The sequence below is a fragment of the Henckelia pumila genome, chromosome 3, assembly GCF_033568475.1.
Source record: "Henckelia pumila isolate YLH828 chromosome 3, ASM3356847v2, whole genome shotgun sequence".
NCBI classification, from domain to species: Eukaryota; Viridiplantae; Streptophyta; class Magnoliopsida; order Lamiales; family Gesneriaceae; genus Henckelia; species Henckelia pumila.
The window spans coordinates 178,717,480-178,737,749 of NC_133122.1; the positions used below are offsets into that span (position 1 = coordinate 178,717,480).

The 20,270-nt window shown below is 40.8% G+C and overlaps 2 protein-coding genes across 2 annotated transcripts; both read right to left on the reverse strand.

Moving 5' to 3' along the window:
* Positions 1-10,962: 10,962 nt before the first annotated feature.
* On the reverse strand, positions 10,963-12,550 carry LOC140890058 (uncharacterized). Its single transcript, XM_073297813.1, has 2 exons — positions 12,272-12,550; positions 10,963-12,192 (listed from the first exon to the last, which is right to left on the reverse strand). Exons 1-2 carry the CDS (start codon positions 12,548-12,550, stop codon positions 10,963-10,965), a joined length of 1,509 nt encoding a protein of 502 aa, XP_073153914.1.
* An 852-nt stretch (positions 12,551-13,402) lies between these two features.
* Positions 13,403-19,010, reverse strand: LOC140890627 (fatty acid hydroperoxide lyase, chloroplastic). The gene is made up of 2 exons (XM_073298544.1): positions 18,543-19,010; positions 13,403-14,609 (listed from the first exon to the last, which is right to left on the reverse strand). The coding sequence occupies exons 1-2, from the start codon at positions 18,966-18,968 to the stop codon at positions 13,554-13,556; spliced, it is 1,482 nt and encodes a 493-aa protein (XP_073154645.1). The 5' UTR covers positions 18,969-19,010; the 3' UTR covers positions 13,403-13,553.
* Between the last annotated feature and the right edge of the window lie 1,260 nt (positions 19,011-20,270).

Sequence of the window (20,270 nt, forward strand, 5' to 3'; positions counted from 1 at the left end):
TTCGCACCTGTGAGGGTGCTTTCACTATGGGCCTATCGTTCACATTGGGCCTACCATAAATTGGGCTTATCCGATAAATGGGCTGTCAAAATATTTGTGATTCAACCGACTTCCGGATTCAGAATCTTAGGCTCGAACTTTTGAAAAAAATCATATTGGGCTCGAACTTAAATACATATTCATACGCCACGTTGAAGCAAAAATAAGTCTATGGTATTATGAAATTAAGTCTATGGTTATTAACAAATTTTGATAAATTTAATACGTCGATTAATAAAATCATTTATGAAAAAATATTTCGTAGCTATAAATTTTTTGGAAAAATATATTACATAAGTTTTCGGTTATATAATTTTTTTTTTGAATCAGTATATATATATCCTATTATGAAATTTTGATTTATTAAAACTTTATATAAAAACTGTTACCATACAATTATACAATTGTGAAACAATACAGAGATCTATGATATAAATGTATGCTTTATTTCATTATACTTTCAAGTTTTAACATTTGTTTCTATATGTACATTGATGGTTACATATTGATTTACATTTTACACATTACATTCGAAATTACAAAATCATCTCAAATTCATTTTTGAAAGAGTTTTTTTTAAAATATTCATGAATAATTTTATAATTTCAAAATTAAAATATAAAACAATGTGTACGTAAGTATCAATATATACATATGGCAACGGCACTTTTAGTTACTTCACTAAAAAAAAAGAGGGGGAAAAATTGCGGACTTTTATGGTTGTTTTTCTTTAAGTTAAAAATGAGACGCAATCGCTAGAGTTCAAGAATCAAAAGTGTATATTAACTAAATAGGATAATTTGTTTGACTCGTGTGATAGAATGATGAATATGCATAAGTCAATATAACATACAGATGACAATATATATATATATATATATATATATATATATATGATGGTTGTAAAACCAGGGCCCGAGCTATCAGGATAGTGTTGTGAGCCTGACGTGGTGACCGGGCTAATGGAAGTAATATATGAGCTGCCCTTCCTTAATCAAGATGATCTGCACACCAAAGAAGGAAATAAAAAGCACGTTAGTGGGACGCCGGAGGAAGTTTCGACGGGGCTACTCCGATGCTTAAGTTAGACTTAGAAATAGAGTGGGCTTTTTAGAGAAAATGAGTATAGTGCTTTGGAAATTTAGGTGAACATACCTCTACAAATATCTATGACCAGATATTTAAAGGTCTTGGAGTGAGAGTGTCACTCCGCAATTCCAGGGTAGTGGCCACGATCTGGATCGTGGGTGTGGTAGTTTCCCATGTTTGCCTGTCACGTACGATGAACCCGGAAAGCTTGGGTTGGTGATAATCGTGGGAATCATGCCCCTAAAACACGGGCTTTATATAAGTCCTGCAGACCTGTTTTTTCGGGCTCCTGAGGCTACTGGACTACCTTAATACAGCCCTACCACTCCGGGTCATTCGTGGCCCGGGCCTCCTGGCTTACCGGGACATCACTACTCATCCCAAAAATAGTCGGGCTAGAGTCTTAATCGCTGTCCCGACTTACAGTTCCGCCACCCTTGCTTTAATACAACCCTGTAATCCCTGACTCTTTATGTCCCTGTTCCCCGGGGCATATGTGGCCCTGCTCCCCTGTCTTGCCGGGGCATCACTACTCAGCCCAAAAATAGTCGGGCTAGAGTCTCACTCGCTGTCCTGACTTACAGTCCTGCCCCTGGCTGTTCAAAGCCTTGCTACCCCGGCCTTGTGGGTGTATCGTCCAGTAATGTCCAAAAATTCTAGGGCTGACGTTAACCCTAGAATTTTGAAAAGACGGGCAGGTGTCAGAAGACGTTATCTGTCCTTTCGACTGCCCACGTCATCATTACGCTGCCCGGTTCAACTTCCCAAGAACATCCTTACCCTTCGATCATCTTTTCATCTACGGCCAGCATTAAAGCTCTTCGCCTATAAAAACAAAACCCCCTTCCTTCACTTTTTCTTTACCTTTCCTATTCACGTATTCCCTCCCTGCTACTAAACTTCTCCGGCTCCGGCGACTCCGCGTAGCAAGCTTGCTTTCTTCTGTAAGTTTTCTATCTATCTTACCTTAAAGTTTCCTTGTCCTTTGAACATGTCGAATTCCATATCTTCAACTTCCGGTGGCCACGTTTGTGGCTCTTCTGATGTAGAATCCGAGGCCTTACGCCACGATTCTCCCCCGCCTGTCACCTCCCATGTCCAATCCCTAGTAGCTCCCTCCTCCTCTCGTCCGAAGAAGGCTAAAATCGGGCCTTCTAAGGACAAGGGTAAGGCTAAAATATCCGACTCTGGGCCTCTCCTTCCTTTGCCCAAACCAAACCCCGAAGGTCCCTGGTTCTCCCACTTTACCAGTACCCTCCGCCCAGAATCCATAGAGGAACTTAAGCTTATGGGTAACATTCCTCCGGCATACTCGATTCTCATTCCGGGGCCCCTAGGCCGGGCTGACCAGCCGCCCGAGGGGTTCTATACCTTCTTCAGGGAACAGCTCAGGAATGGGCTTCGTTTCCCTATTCATCCCTTTTATTATAAAATTTCTTCTTTTTACAAGGTTCCCTTGAACCAATTTCATCCCAATGCCTTCCGCATGATGGCTGCCACTTATGTTCTTTTCAAAGCGAACAACTTATCCATCACCCCTCTCATCTTTCACTACTATTATGCCTGCCGTTTCACGGAGATGGCTTTCTCTTTGAATGCCCGGCAGAATGCCCGGTTTCTAGATGATACCCCGTCCTCGTGGAAGGTATGGAAAGAGAGATTCTTTTATATATTCAACTCCCTGGTGCCCGAACCAGACCTACCCAATTCTTGACGGCCCTTCCTCTTCAACCCGAGCTTCCTAAAAATTATAAGTTGGAGGAACCCTACCTCCGAACCCAAGAGCTAGTGGAAAACCAGAAGTTTCCTTCAGCCCCTCTCCTGGAGGAAAAAAGTTTGAATGATTGTGGGCTGGGTGCCCGGGTAACTGATCCGGTTGACCGGATTATTGATGAATATGATGAGTCGTCCCCAGTCCCTGGTATGCTTTACTGTTACCATGTATTTGCTTCTCTTATATACTGTTTGTAATGTACCGATTTTTATCATTTTTGCGCAGCATCCCCAGCCCCGCCTAAGAAGAAAAAATCTCGACTGATGAAGCAGGCCTTTGCTCAAAAACGGGCAGTCGAGAAGGCAGCTGCCCGGGAAAAGGAAGAAGCCAGGGCTGCAGAGGCAGCGAGAAAGGCCCGAGTCCTTCAACTAGCGGAGGAACGCAGGGCTCAACAAGGCCTAGGTGAGGAGGCTGCCACTGCAGTTATCACCTCCGAGGTCGCCGCTCCTTCACCTTCTGCCGTACCCCTGCCATTTCCATCTGTGGAGGCAGGGTGGACGAATGAGCCGGCTCCTTCTGCTGCCGGTCCCTCCTCTCCTTTGACGCGGAAGAGGAAAACCATAGAGGAGCCAGAAATGGTCATTCTTAGTGACCCAGAAGAGGTGGCTCCTTCCTCTCCCTCTTTCCCCCCATTGGCCCCCTTTTACCAGGCTGCCCAGGGATCTAGTCCCTTTGGTGCAAGGGAAAATATATTCCAAGCCGGGGCCTCTGGCCGGGGAGTGCGGATGCTGAAGGACCTCTTGACTTCTGCGGAGCAGCTCCACCTCTATAACCAAAACCCGACCGTGAAGTATTTCGAGGGCACCAACCGGGTTATATCCGTAAGTTTACTTCTCCTAGTCTCGAACGTGTTCTGTTTTCTATTTCTAACACCTCTGCTTTCAGGGACTACATATGCTGGTGGACAGCTATGAAGATGCGACCAAATTTTGTCGGATTGAGACTGATCGGGCACACGTAGAGGCTGAGAAGTCTCGGGCTGCCGCGGAGTTGATCAAAAAACTGGAACAAGACTTGATGATGGCACAACAAAGTCATGATCAAGTGGCGTCTAGTCTCCGTTCAGCCCTGGAGGCAGCCGAGCAAGGTCTTCACTCTGCTCAGCTAGACCGTGCCCGCTCTGAAGCTGATCTAGGGCAGGCTCGAGATGCTCTAGCCACCACTACGGGTGAGTTGAGGGCGGCTGAAAACCGAGCTGCAGAGGCTCAAGCTGAAGCGACCAGTGCAAGGGATAAAGCGGAGAAAGCAGTGTCAGCTCTGGAAACTCGCCTAAAGTCAGAGGAAGAGCTCAAAGCAACCTTCCTATCTTCTGCTGAGTTTCAAGAGGCAGTGGTGGATAGATCGTACACCTTTTTCCAGGTCGGATTTTACAAATGCCGAGACCAATTCGAGGAAGATGGCCTATGGTCTTCTGACAAGAGAGATTTTCCCGACTTGGATAAGGCCATCGACTCCCTCCCCGCCACCCAAGGAGCTGAAAATGCGAAGGCTGCCCCGAGTCAGACAAATGCAGATGTCGGTCCCTCTAATAACCCCGCACTTTGAATTATTATTTGTAATTGGGCCGTAGGAGCTCCTCCTCTCATAATCTATTGTCAATGGAACTCCTCTGTTCTTGTTATTCATTATTTAATGTCTGATATATATAAATAAAAGAGTAGGTAATGCCAAGGGCTTATATATGCCTTGGGCTTACGATGGGTGCCGGGGCCTGGAACCTCCCAGGCTTATATAATGCCAAGGGCTTATATATGTCTTGGGCTTATGATGGGTGCCGGGGCCTGGAACCTCCCGGGCTTATATAATGCCAAGGGCTTATATATGCTTTGGGCTTATGATGGGTGCCGGGGCCTGGAACCTCCCGGGCTTATATAATGCCAAGGGCTTATATATGCCTTGGGCTTATGATGGGTGCCGGGGCCTGGAACCTCCCGGGCTTATATAATGCCAAGGACTTATATATGCCTTGGGCATATGATGGGTGCCGGGGCCTGGAACCTCCTGGGCTTATATAATGCCAATGACTTATATATGTCTTGGGCTTATGATGGGTGCCGGGGGTGCCGGGGCCTGGAACCTCTCGGACTTATATAATGCCAAGGGCTTATATATGCCTTGGGCTTATGATGGGTGTCGGCGTCTGGAACCTCCCGGGCTTATATATGCCTTGGGCTTATGATGGGTGCCGGGGGTGCCGGGGCCTGGAACCTCCCGGGCTTATATAATGCCAAGGGCTTATATATGCCTTGGGCTTATGATGGGTGCCGGGGCCTGGAACCTCACGGGCTTATATAATGCCAAGGGCTTATATTGTAAGAGTGGGTGCCCAGTGAGCCAACTGTGTGGCTATGGGCTTTGATGACTCTTTGTATAAACAATCTTTTGTTTAATATTATTTACACTTTTATGGCAATGACTTTATATTACTTCATATTGTTATATTGTGATATACTATTGTTGTTTTGATAAAGACCTTGAATATACTATAGTGTATGTAAGATGTGGTAGAACATGGAGATGTCTATCATGAAATACATCTTATAGTCACTGTATATTCTAAAAACCGTTCCTAGTCGATTGAGCCGTCCGATAATAAGGATAAGGATCGCTCGAGTTTGAGACTAGCATTTGCGATGCGGAGTACCACGTTTCATTGGTAGGGAACATGGAGATGTTCGAAGCATGCAAATGGATATTCATAGGATGAATAATCGAACTACCCTATACGGACTTTCCAAGTGGTTATCACTTATCGAGTGGATAAAGTCCGCGGTTTTGGTTGTACACCATTAGTCCTTACGACTTGAAACATCATGGAGACTCTATATGCTAGTGCTGTGCTTTGACTCGTTTACCGACTCTATGGGGGTCATCAGGTGTCGAGATTGGGTACAGTTACGACACATATAGGAGTCAATGCATTGTTGTCAAGGATTCACCACATACTTGCGAGTGTGGATATCCTATGCGATCTGAGGAGATATTAGTGTGACAAATCTCTGGCCAGAGTACTTGATGTGATTTAAGAAATGGTTTCTTAGTAGCACATGCGATGTCACTAATTTGATCTTCAAGATGTATTGCATAGTTATCGAATCTTGAGCGACTCTCGATATACCAATGGTTGTTGATTCGATCGGGATATATGGATGAAGGGACCGTACTGTACGCTAACCAAAATCTACTGGTTCTTGTAGGCACTATCAGTGATACCTAGGGAATCATGGGGCGATGTTGCTAGGCGCTTTACCTTGATTCGTTGGGCAAGTCGGAAAGTGTTGTTCCGAGTCACAAGGAGTTGTGAGCCCACGGCTAGCTGTATCCCTGAACCATTGAGGGTCACACAGTGTAATGGAGTTTTAATCCCCGTTGAGATAGTTAAATTTAAAGAGTTAAATTTAATGAACTAAGGAGTTGGACTTCTTAAATAAGAGTTAGGGAGTAGGATTTCCTAAAATGACATAGGGATGGACATTTTTGGAAACCACTGAATTCGGATTCAGGAAAATTTATTTTGACTTTAAAATGTGCAGAAATGGTTTCTGTGCACATTGGTGAAATTGGTTCATCGATCGGAGTCACGATGAATTTTATATTAATTTCTGAACGTGCGGGCTTTGCTTGTCGGGCCCTAGCTTATGACTAATGGGCCCTAAGGTGTTAGTGGCCTGCATTATAAATAAGTTATTGCAGTACAGAAATTACACACAACAGCTCATTATTTTTTGAGACAGAAATTTCGAACCCTCCTCTCTCTCAAAAGGTAATCGGCCGACCCCTCCCTACCTCTGCCCGAGAAATTTCGGTCTGTGATTTTGAATCGCAGTCAGGAATAACGAATCAGATTCGTTTAATCTCTTCGCAGAAAACTTCTGATAGATTTTCTAGTGCAATCTATCAGAGGGATTTAAACCCTATTCGTGGACCTGATTGAAGGAGTTCATCGGTTCCTGGGAGAGACAACAAGAGCAGATTAATTCTGTTGGTGTCCATTAATCTCGCTTCGAGATTGAAGGTAAAATTTAATTAATTGTTATTTGAATTTTACACACACAATAATTTAATCGTTGAACGGTTGATACTCACACCATGGAATTGTTCCATGATAAAATTTTAAACTTCCGCTGCACCGGGTATCAATCGTGATTGATCTGAGACCGCCAGTTTTTTCCTACATATATATGCCTTGGGCTTATGATGGGTGCCGGGGCCTGGAACCTCCCGGGCTTATATAATGCCAAGGGCTTATATATGTCTTGGGCTTATGATGGGTGCCGGGGCCTGAAACCTCCCGGGCTTATATAATGCCAAGGGCTTATATATGCCTTGGGCTTATGATGGGTGCCGGGGCCTGGAACCTCCCGGGCTTATATAATGCCAAGGGCTTATATATGCCTTGGGCTTATGATGGGTGCCGGGGCCTGGAACCTCCCGGGCTTATATAATGCCAATCCTTCTTTCATGATAAAAATCCTTCATTAATAAAACATTAAATACAAATCATTACACAAAATACTTCTTCAAATGTAAAGCATTCCATGGTCGCTTGAGGGGGCGTCCCTGGCCATCTTGTAGGTATCAAGTATTGGCACCGACTTTTCTGATAAGCTTATATGGTCCCTCCATCGGGCATCTAGCTTCCCTACTTTCCCTGCTGGATTAACTCTTTTCAACACAAATTCTCCCTCTTGGAATTCCCGAGGTCTGACCTTCTGATTATAGGCTCTCATCACCCGAGCTCTGTAGGCCTCCATTCTACGAGCCGCCTTCTCTCTTCGTTCTTCAATGAGATCCAATTCTTGTGCCTGGGCTCCTTCGTCTGTGTCCTCATATGCTTTAATCCGAGCTGAAGGCTGTCCGATCTCTACAGGCAAAATAGCCTCCGACCCATATACCAGGCTAAAAGGTGATTCTTGTGTTGCAGTGTGTGGAGTGGTGCGATAGGCCCATAACACACTCGGGATCTCTTCAACCCAATCTTTCCCCATTCCATGCAATTGCGCCTGTAAAGACCGAACAATAGTACGATTGGTTACCTCTGTTTGGCCATTAGCTTGAGGATAGGCGACCGAGGTGAAAACCTGCTTAATGCCCATCTCAGCACACCAGTCTGCCAATTTTTGGCCCTGAAATTGCCTGCCATTATCCGAGACCAGCTTTCTTGGTAGCCCAAATCGACATACTATGCTTTTCCATAAAAACTTCATCACCTTGGCCTCTGTTATTTTTGCCAAAGGCTCTGCCTCCACCCACTTGGAAAAATAATCAACAGCTACCAACAAGAACTTCTTCTGTGCCCGGGCTAGTGGAAAAGGTCCCACTATGTCCAGACCCCATTGATCAAAGGGGCAGGATGCCCATATCGGATTCAAGTTGCTTGCCGGGCAATGTTGTATATTTCCGAACCTCTGACATCCTTCACAAGACCGGGAAATCTTGGATGTGTCTGCCTGCATAGTTGGCCACCAATATCCTGACAGCAACACCCTTCGGACCAGACTCATAGACCCTCCATGGTTTTCACAACATCCCTCGTGCACTTCCCGCAAGACATATTCGGTTTCTCCTTCCCCCAAACATTTGAGCAAAGGGCCCTGGTAGGAACGCCTATACAGGCTTCCTCCCAAGATAGCAAACCTGGCTGCCTGTCTTCGTATGATCCGGGCTCGTTCTTTGTCCTCCGGGAGGTTCCCCTGAGTTAGGTACTTGACAATCGGGGCTTTCCATGTGTTTACTTGGAGGACCGGCTCCCAGGCTTCTATGGCAGCCACCGTTTCCCTTTGCAGAAGGGATTCTCTACTATCACCTTCTCCCGCGGCCGCTCTTTTAGCCAAGGCGTCTGCTTCCATATTTTCTTCCCGGGGTATCTGCTCTATACTCCAAGTGTTGAAACTGGCCCCGAGCTCTTCAATCATCTTACAATATTTTATCAATTTCTCCTCTCGAGTATAGAAGGTTTTGTTTACTTGTTGAACAACCAACTGAGAGTCAGAATAAATTATGATATGACTTACCCCGACATCCCGGGCTCGTTGCATCCCCGCTATCACAGCCTCGTATTCAGCTTCGTTGTTGGAGGCCTGGAAGTCTAGCTTCACGGCTATCTCAATCTTCTCTTGGGCAGGTGAGATCAGGATAATCCCCACACCACTGCCTCCAGCACCACTTGCTCCATCTACAAAAACCCTCCATACTTCCTCTCGGCCAAAAACGGCCACCTCTGTCAAAAAATCCGATAAAGCCTGGGCTTTGATGGCCTTACGTGGCTGGTACTCAATATCATATTCTCCTAATTCCACCGACCATTTCACGAGTCTTCCCGAGGCATCTGGATGAGTCATAATACGCCCCAGGAGGCTATTAGTAAGAACAGTTACCGGGTGAGACAAGAAATAAGGTCTCAATTTCCGGGCCGTTATTACTAGAGCCAAGGACATCTTCTCAATTTCCGTATATCTAACTTCCGCCCCCTTCAAAGCATGGCTGACGTAGTACACAGGCCTCTGATCTCCCTTTTCCTCTTTTATCAAGACAGTGCTGACCGCCTTTTCTGTAGTGGATAGATATATCCACAATCGTTCCCCTGGTTCCGGCTTAACCAAGATAGGCAAGCTAGCCAGATGCTCCTTCAACTCCTGAAAGGCCTGCTTGCATTGCTCAGTCCAGCCGAACCTCTGGGCTTTACGCAACACTTGGAAAAAATGATAGTTGCGATGAGCTGATCGAGCTATAAATCGGGCCAGGGCTGTAATCCGGCCGGTTAATCGCTGTACCTTCTTAATAGATGTTGGTGAAGGCATTTCCCGCAACAGCTTCACTTTTTCAGGTTTGACTTCTATCCCCCGTTCAGTGACCATGAACCCCAGAAACTTGCCACTTTTCACCCCAAACATACACTTAGCCGGGTTCAATTTGATCCCATATCGCCGAACTGTCGCAAAAGTTTCCTCCAAGTCAGGTAAGAAACTATCCCGGGTCCTGGACTTCACCAATATATCATCCACATATACCTCCACATTTCGGCCCACCTGTTCCCGGAACACTCTGTCCATCATCCGCTGATACGTAGCTTCTGCATTTTTCAAACCAAATGGCATCACTACGTAGCAGAAAGTACCTCCCGAGGTGACAAAGCTGACTTTGTCTTGATCTTCCAGGGCTAAAGGAATTTGATGATAGCCCTGGTATGCATCCATGAAGCTCAGCAACTCACACCCGGATGTGGAGTCCACCAACTGGTCAATTCGGGGCAGAGGGTAACAATCTTTGGGACAGACTTTATTTAAATCCCGGAAATCCACACACATTCTCCACTTCCCCGTGGCCTTTGGTACTAGCACTACGTTGGACAACCAAGTAGGAAATTGTATTTCCTTGATGTGCCCGGCCCGCAGTAGCTCTTGAACCTGCTCCGCTATCACCTTATCCTTCTCGGCCCCAAAATGCCTCTTTTTTTGTAGGACAGGTCGGGAACCTGGGCTGATGTTTAGTTTGTGTTCTGCCACCCGAGATGAAACTCCCACCAAATCACCCTGAGCCCAGGCGAACACATCCTTATTCTGAATGAGGCAGCCTCTCAATGCTTCAATCAACCATGCGTCTAAATCCCGAGCTATTTTAACAGACTTCCCTGTTTGCCCGGGCTCCATCTCTACCTCTTCATACTCGCTCTTAGATTCCTCCACCGAACAGACTTCTCTTCCCCCCAAGGCTTCTACCTTTCCATTCTGTTTTGCCCTCTTGTAGTCTATCTTTACTGTCTCGGCATAGCATTTTCAAGAGGAAGGCTGATCTCCTCGAACTTCTCCGACCTTATCTCCCACTGGGAACTTGATCTTTTGATGGTAAGCTGAGGCTACGGCTTTGAAAGAGTTCATAGCCGGCCTACCCAAGATGACATTATAGGAAGAAGGTGCTTCCACTAATATGAATCTTGTCATGACCGTCCTCTTCTCATCTCCTGATCCCAAGGTGATAGGCAGCAACATTTCCCCTTGGGGTTGGACAGTGTGCCCGGCAAAACCATACAAGGCGATTTTTACCGGGCTCAACTCATACCCCTACAAATCCATCTGCTCGAATGCTTCTTGAAAAAGGACATTCACTGAGCTTCCCGAGTCAACGAACACCCTTCGAACATCATAATTGGCAATCCGAGCTTGTATAAGCAAGGCGTCATTATGGGGTAAGTTTAATCCCTCCAAGTCTTTGGGTCCAAATGTGATGATTGGCCCCGCCCCCTGCCTTCCTTCCTCCACCCCTAAGCTTTCCCTCCGACTCCAGGCCTTCCTAGCCCGGTTGGAATCTCCATCCGTAGATCCTCCCGATATCATGTTAATGATACCTTTGGCCGGCCCATCCCCAGATGTTTTGTCTTTTTTTGCATGATCCATTTCTTTTTTTCCTTTTTCCCGAGAGCTGGTGGCATCCCGGGGAGGAATCGACGTCTGTGACCCCCGAAACCAAGGCACGCTTCGGGGCTTTTTTGGGACCGGCCTACCATCTCTAGCATAAGGCAGTTGGTGTCTTTGCTGCAGAGTTCGACACTCACTGGTGTCATGAGTGCACTCTTGATGAAGTGCACAGTACTTCCAGAGCTTCTCCTTAGAAACGGGGGTCTGCGTGTCGACCCTTTCTTCACACATATGAACAGCCTTATCTCGGGTCCCTCGGTACGGAGCATACCGGGACAATCGCCCCATGGGATCATGGTTCTCTCTACTTCTTCCTTGTTCCCGGCCTCCCTCCCGCCGGGCCACCTCCTTTTTCTGCCTCTGAGCTTCCTCCATGTTAATGTATTTTTCAGCCCGAGCCAGCAAATCTTCGAAGGTCCGGGGTGCTTTTTTCACCAGTGATTTGAAAAATTCCCCCTCCCGAAGACCTTGAGTGAAAGCCGTGATCTTGGTCTCCTGGGCACAAGTCGGGACCTCCAAAGCAATTTTGTTAAACCTTTTGATATAGGTTCGTAAAGACTCCTCTCCTGACTGCTTTGCTTCAAAAAGGCTATAGGCAGTTTTCCTATACCTCTTGCTACTGCCGAAGTGCTGCAAAAACACTTGCTTGAATTTTGCAAATGATTGAACACTCTGGGGCTCCAACTTCTCAAACCATCTTTGGGCAGAATCCACCAAAGTGGTTAGGAAGACTTTGCATTTGATCTTATCTCCATAGCAATGTAACATGGCTACATTTTCAAACCGAGCCAGGTGCTCCTCTGGGTCTGTGCTCCCATCGTATTCTCGGATTTTAGCCGACTTGTAATTTAGTGGCAAGGGTTCCTCTATCACCTCCTGTGAAAAAGGGCAACCCGGAATTTTGATAGGGCAAGCCATTTGGGAACCCCCCCCCCCCCTCCTCCAACTTCTGTACTTTCCTCCTGAGCTCATGCAACTCATCTGCCATGGACGGCTGTATTGAGTGCATCCAAGAGCTTTCTTCTTCTTCTCCTTCTTGAACCTGGGCAATAGGGTTTGGGTTACCCTGATTTCCTTCTTCCTCCACTGTTATGTCCTTTGATTGTGGCTTCTTTGCAGCTATCAACGACTTTCGTACCACATCTTGGACAAATGATTCTAACTGCTCCAAGGGAATGGTAATATTCCGTCCTGGCTGATGGTCTCCAGGTAATGTTTGATCATGAGAAGCCATATCTACGTCTATAGAACAAGCTTCCCACAGACGGCGCCAATGATGATGGTTGTAAAACCAGGGCCCGGGCTATCAGGGTAGTGTTGTGGGCCTGACGTGGTGACCGGGCTAATGGAAGTAATATATGAACTGCCCTTCCTTAATCAAGATGATCTGCACACCAAAGAAGGGAATAAAAAGCACGTTAGTGGGACGCCGGAGGAAGTTCCGGCGGGGCCACTCCGATGCTTAAGTTAGACTTAGAAATAGAGTGGGCTTTTTAGAGAAAATGAGTATAGTGCTTTGGAAATTTAGGTGAACATACTTCTACAAATATCTATGACCAGATATTTAAAGGCCTTGGAGTGAGAGTGTCACTCCGCAATTCCAGGGAGTGGCCACGATCTGGATCGTGGGTGTGGTAGTTGCCCATGTTTGCCTGTCACGTACGATGAACCCGAAAAGCTTGGGTTGGTGATAATCGTGGGAATCATGCCCCTACACGGGCTTTATATAAGTCCTGCAGACCTGGTTTTTCGGGCTCCTGAGGCTACTGGGCTACCTTAATACAGCCCTACCACTCCGGGTCATTCGTGGCCCGGACCTCCTGGCTTACCGGGACATCAATATATATATATATATATATATATATATATATATATATATATATATATATATATATTGATAATATTTATATACTATATATAAAATTTGAGGCATGTACCAAAATTTTTTATTTACGTAATTTTTATTTATTATGTTACACATCAACATATATCATGCGTCTTGATCGCTGATATTATTATAAATCTAATTTATCGTAGAATTTGAGTCACGGATGAAACAAAAAACACATGTATATTTATCGTACAAATCATCATTCTCAATCTCACCGAACCTAGCTAGCAGGGTATTATAGAAATTAAACCACATGCATTTGATTATAATAATATAGTAGTTCTCGAATATATAATTTGATGCATACAAAGATGTTCCCCTCTCATGATTACGTTCGATTGTCACTCTAATTAGCCTTCTGGAGAGAAGTGAATTTACCTGAAGAAATAGTAAAATCATCATATCTCCTAAACAAATCAGCCAAAAACAAAGCCGCCGTCATAGGCACCACATCTCTCCCCGGGCACTGCTTGTTCGCCGCCGACGGCCCATCTCCGCCTCTCTGCGGCCCATTAGACCAGTACAGATACTTGAGCAGCTCCTCCCCGCCTTTCTCTCTCGCAAACCGATCGTACACAAACTCTTCAGGATTCTCGAACACCGCCGAATCTTTCATCACCAATGGCTGGTACCCGCACAGCAGCTCCCCTTTCTTGATCGCGAAAACACCGCCTTTCGTCTCCAGATCGAAGTCTTTCCTCGCCCTCGCGTACTGCAACGGCACCGGGGGATTCAACCGGAGGGTTTCGTACACGAAGGAGTTTATTAGCTCCATCTGTCTCACGCTTTCGAAGCTCAGCGTGTTGCTGTTCTTGGCTAGAGTTTGTCTCACTTCTTTTCTCAGCTTCTCGTGCAGGTTTTGGTTGGACTCGAGAGCACCGATGAGCGAAAAGAAGAACAGAGCGAACCCACCGAAGGCGTTGAATCCGAGTACGAAAAGAAGGTCGTGGACCGTTTCTTCTTCGGTGAGACTGAACTCGCTCTGCGCGTGTGACAGAATCTCTTTGGCTTGATTCTTGACGAAATCCGCGAGTTTGTTGTATCCGAAGCTGATGAGCCAAAAAGGGTATGTGAAGGAATGCAGGAAGATTTCTGGAAGTGGCTGAAAGGTGTTGATGGGGGTGGTCGGAAGGATTTGAAAGGCCAACCAGACGGCGACGATGAGGTGGCCGTAGCTGGAGACTAGGGAGGTGCTGGAGGCCGAGGGGTCGGCGCGGAGGAGGGTGCGGCTGAGGAAGGTGAATAGGAATTTTGCGATGGGGAGGTAGTAGCTGACGCCGCCATTGCTGGAAGTGGAAAGCTTGGATTCTGTGGAGTTCCATAATGTGTCCAGTGTAGACTCCATTGTAGGCACCCAAATGCTTGCGCTTTGCCTCAGGATGGAAGAAGCCAAGTTCTTTACCTGCAAAATTTTGATCCATTCCAAGTTCAACATCGATCTACTTAAAACTTACTTTTAATAAAATGGGAAATGCGTAATTACACTTACATATTAAATTATAAAATTATCCTTTCAATTGATTTGAAATTTTTTTTTCCAAAATACATTAAAATTTATGATTTTAATGGTAGAAAACACAATTGTTTAAAACTCAACGCAATTAATGCTTGATTTTCATTATTCAAATTTACTTGATGTTTCTTGAAATATATATATATATATGCATTCATCAAATTGATAACTAATTCATGCACATATTTGTTTCATCGAACATTCAACTCAAATTATATAAATAATTAAAATTATAAATATACTCGATTTATTTCACAAGGCAAACAATTAATATCTTTCGGTTGTGGATGAGATGAGAAATCGATTAAGTGGAAAAATGGTTCTTTCGATAAAAATATTGCACACGTAATTAAGATGAGTACTATAGAGTATAGACGAGGAAATAATTAGATATATGTCTTACCCAAAAAAAAATAAAAAAATTTGATGTGACGTGAGATAAAGGATGAAATAAAAAAAAAAAAATTTATATGAACCAAATGTTTCATCAATAATTTTAAGGAAAATTACTTTTTTGGTCTTGTAAATTTATTATTTTGCGATTTTTGTCTTCTATATTTTCAGATTTCAGTTTTAGTCCGTTATTTTTATTATTATTTTTTTTTGCAATTTTAGTCTTTTTTTCGATGTGACGCTAATGTGGTATCAATGCAACCCTGATGTGAAACTTACGTGTATAGTATCACGTAAGCATTTTTGAAGAAAAAAGACTGAAATTGCCAAAAATCAGAACATGCAGTATTAAAACTGAAATATGAAAACATAGAAAACCGAAATTACAAAATGACAAACATACGAGACCAAAATTGCAGTTTTTTCATAATTTTATTATATTATTTTTCAACCCACAAAATATTAGTTACGCTATCACATCAAGTTAAATCAAAATCTGTTCTTTATCTAAGGGAGTGTTTGCAATAGATTGTGCTTTTATAAAATTGATTAATTTATAGATTATAAAAAAAGTTAAGAAAAATCAAAAGTTGGTAGTGTTTGATAAATAAGTAATTAGAGTGATTTTAACAATGACCTTCTTATTAGAATCACTTTTGGAGAATCATAATCACCACATGACTAGCTTTTGGATTTCAATTATTTTAAGAATAAGCTAACAATAATCTAGGTTTAAAAAACACACAAAAATGATTTTTTTTAAGGCAAAAGCTAACAATCACTTTTTTTAGTGATTGCAAACACTCCCTAAAAATCTTTATAAAGATCTGCTGCTGAAGAATGAACAACACACACATCCCATGGCATCTTCTTTTTCATTGCAAGTTTGTACACGCACACAATCAATCAATATAAAAAAAATCCAAAAGCCTCTCTTCTGTTAAACAAGAGGTGGACTGAACTTTTTAATTCCCAATTTTCAAAAACTTTTTATTTACATTTTTCAAGTAAACATTTATGTATTTTAAATAGATTTTCTTATAAATTTTACATGATCTTATATCCCAACATAATTTCTTTTGCTATATATATATAGAGGAGGAAGTGGAATCCCAATAGATATTATTATGAAATTCAGTGATCTAACTACTAGCCAAGTGGTCACACGTGAAAGCAAGAGGGATTAAAATCCATTTATTTGAGAAAAAAAGATTTTATTTACGATCAATAATAATAATAATAATAATAATAATAAGAAAAGAAATGCCTGAGTTAATTGTCTGATTCCTAAAAGTCACTGTTCATTAATCGGTCCCAACAAGGACCACGCACGATGTCAAATTCGCATGAAAATGATTGTTAAACTTCGACTGTACACGTTGTGACCAAACTAATAGTATAGTAATGTTTGCTCAATATTATATATAAATCTCAGTATCTATCTATCTATCTATTTTATTAAAATTAAATCACACGTAATAATTACTTGTGGTAAGTATGACATATCAATATTTATCTTCAAAATATTCTTATTTCGTAACCATCATAATTATTTTAAATAAAATAAATAATCAAAAATTAATAATAAAAAAACATAACACTAAATATAAATTACTCAAATCTTATTATATTTTATATAAAAGTATTTTATGCACAAACATTAAACAATATCTTAGATAAAAAAAATTTAACTTATTTGCACACATCGTGTGTATATATTTACTAGTACTATATTAAACATGAGATATAATGTGGTAAGTTGATATGACTTTTCTCATATTTTTTGTCCTTTGATGAATATGTAATTACAAAATGTCATTTTCACTATATTTTTTTTGTTTTTTATGAATATTTATTTATAAAAATGTTATTTCTTTTATTTCATTATTTATTTTCTTATTTTCAGTTAAAAAATTGGACTATAGAAGGTACGCATATAGCGTGCGTTCGAGTACTAGTATATATATATATATTTTTCCAAAATTTAAAAGTACTACACATTATTTTCCTTGAATATAACCTAATTATTTATAATTTAAATTATGATTAATAACTTAAAGAATGGTAAAAAAAATTGTCATGATGCATGTTCATGATTAATTGCATGATTAATTGTAATTAATGCATCAATAATAATTAATATAGACAACGAGTGGTGACATGACATTTTTAACTTTTTTTTACCTATTAATTCCAATTTCTTTTACTGACAATAAGGAGGATTTTTTCAAATCCGAAAATCAGGTTGACTCCTAGTAGGATCCTAGTAGTTTAGTACCAAGAAATCTATTGTATGATTTCATTAACCAAGAAACAAAATCCCGAGAAACTAACGAATCATAACTAGTATGAAAATTTTTCGTAATTTTCTGCAAAATTAATGTCAAAAAAAAGTTTATTTAACACATCTGAATGGATACACATTGATTTGACTAAACTATATATGTTTTAAATAAATGAACTATCCATTCATATATTTTCTTCTTTTTAAATTAGGGGATTACATGACTGAAATATTTCTTTCAGGTTTTCGGACTTCAAATAATTAATGCAGTTATTAATATGTAAAAGAAAAAAAGTTTATATCACTACTTCAAGAACACCTTTCAAAAGGTATAGATCCATGATATGATAAAGACAATATGTTAACTATGCTTATTAAAAACAATTAATAAGCTCGTAGAATTTATAAGTTAGTTTGAGAGCTTATAAGTTATAAGTTGTTAGTTATGATTTATTTTTAAAATAAATTGTTAAAATATTTAAATAAATTTATTTTAAATAATTAAATATGTTAATATGTTTGACATTATAAGATTTTTTTTTATCAAACTTATCAAGAAAATGTATAATACTATAAAGATTATTTAAAATATTTTAGAATGTTATCAAAAATGTCAAAAATATAGTAAAAATATATATTTTATATTTTAATTTTCTGGAAAAAATTATAGAAAATTTCTTTTTAAAAAAGTATTTAATATTTAACACGAGAAAAACATGGTGATTATTTATGAAAATATATAATATCATTGCAAAACTTATAAAATCATCCAACCATCCTCTAATCTATCATTATCATATACGTATATAAAAAAATTCTCATCTATCATTATCATAATCATATACGTATATAAAAAAATGAGATCTAGTTATTGTCGATTTTTTTTATGTTAGGCCAACAACGAATATTGTAGCTGATTCTCTAGCAAAATTTACTGTTTCTTCCCCTCTACTTTTCTACTGGGTACCCAGGAATTTGTAGTTTTGGCTGCTTAGTCTTGTAACTACTATTACTTAATTGCAATAAAGTTTCAAGTTTTTTTTTTGGTCAAAAATTAAAAAAAATAGAAATTTTGTAATTTTTTTTAAAAAAACATTTTATTGCATTTTTCAAAAATTAAACATGGGATGGGAGCACATACATACCTGAGTATGTTTAGTCTCGGACGTATCAAGATACGCGCAAACCCTCTCACCGCCGGTGAATTTGACGCTGGGCATGAAGTCTCCGACCAGAACATCGCTCTTCTCGACGATTTCCATGTCGAAAAGGTACGAGAAAGACTTCACATCCAGGAGAGCAACGACGTTCGGGTTCACCTTCAAGAAGAAAGGGAACGTCGGGGGCAAGTTAGTTCGGAATACCGTGCTGTTGTATTTCTCTATTCTCGTCTTGAAGAACTTCTCGGGGCCTTGGAACCACCCGTAATTCAGCCTGTCGAATAGAGGGCCGATGATCGGCCAGCCGTAGCCGCCGGGGATCGGCAGTCTGGCGGCGGAATCCGGCGGAGAAGAGGATAGCGGCGCGGCGGATGGCGATGCCATCATTCTGCAGCCCATCAGTCCCGACATGGATCCTTAACTTTTTCAAGATAGGTTTGGTACAAGGAATCAGGAAGGAGAAGCAAGCCTGTGGTTATAGCAAGCCAGCCATGAGGGCAAAGTTGTACTTTCGCACCTCCTATCACAGATATTATTATTATTATTATTATTATTATTATTATTATTATTATTATTAAGAAAATGTTTTTAAGGGGAAACTGGACAAAAAAACTTTAGGAGGTATAATTATAAATTTACATGAACTGTAAAACATGATCCAAATTGTATCCATTTTTAGTCCATCATGAGTTGTACTTACATTTTATCAAGTGTTAAATTTTTTTTTTTTGTTGGGTAAATTACATGCAGTATCTCGTGCACTGTAAAATTGTTGAATTGATCATTTAAATCAGACCAAACTGAATCAAACCAAAATTTGAAATTTTTTAAAACCGATAGAAATATGTTTTGGTTCAAATTAATTATTCACAATTGACATAAAGAATTAAATTACATTCACTGCCCATGTAAATTACAGTTTTATCATAATTTTTTTATTAAAAAAATTATATTTTTAGTCTTATATATTATATACATTAATAAAACATGTAAACGGGTCTCGGAAGATGGGGTGGGTATATATTGAAATCCATAACGTACGATGTTTGTCTGTAGTTGGACTGAAATGGGGGCCATTATGTGTTAGAGTTTTTAACACATGGATTTCAAGGGAAATTAAAAAAAACCCATGTGAGCATCTTTTTTTATTTTTTTTTCGGTAGAATGTGAACATCTATTTTATTTTATTCTCTTTTTTTCTATGAAGATGGAAGATCATCATAGATGCCACATCCGCTAACATGTATTGAATATAAATATTTTATTATTTGGATTTGTCAACATATTATATTACGTCTTCATGAAGTCAATAGATAATAACAAACAGATATTTGTTACTCCCTTAATTACTCTTTTCGTCAAATACAAAAAAAATCGATTTTGTTTTCATTTGTCCGAGATATATGATCTAGTTTTCATATTTAATATTATTTCTTATATTCTTTTTACAAATCTAACATTATCATTATATGCATGATATATCACTAATTCAATAATCATTTTATCTTATAAAAACATTCATTAAATAAAGATAGAATGAGAAATTTCATTTGTAAAATTTGAATTTTGAATAAGTCATGCATAAGCCTTGATATATTAAATGGAGAGTATAGAATAAGAAATCATTATACTGAATTTAACCAAAAAACCTAATAATTAGATTTCAGGCTATATGTATGACTTGATTCGGCCGGCGAAAAATCAAGCTACGCT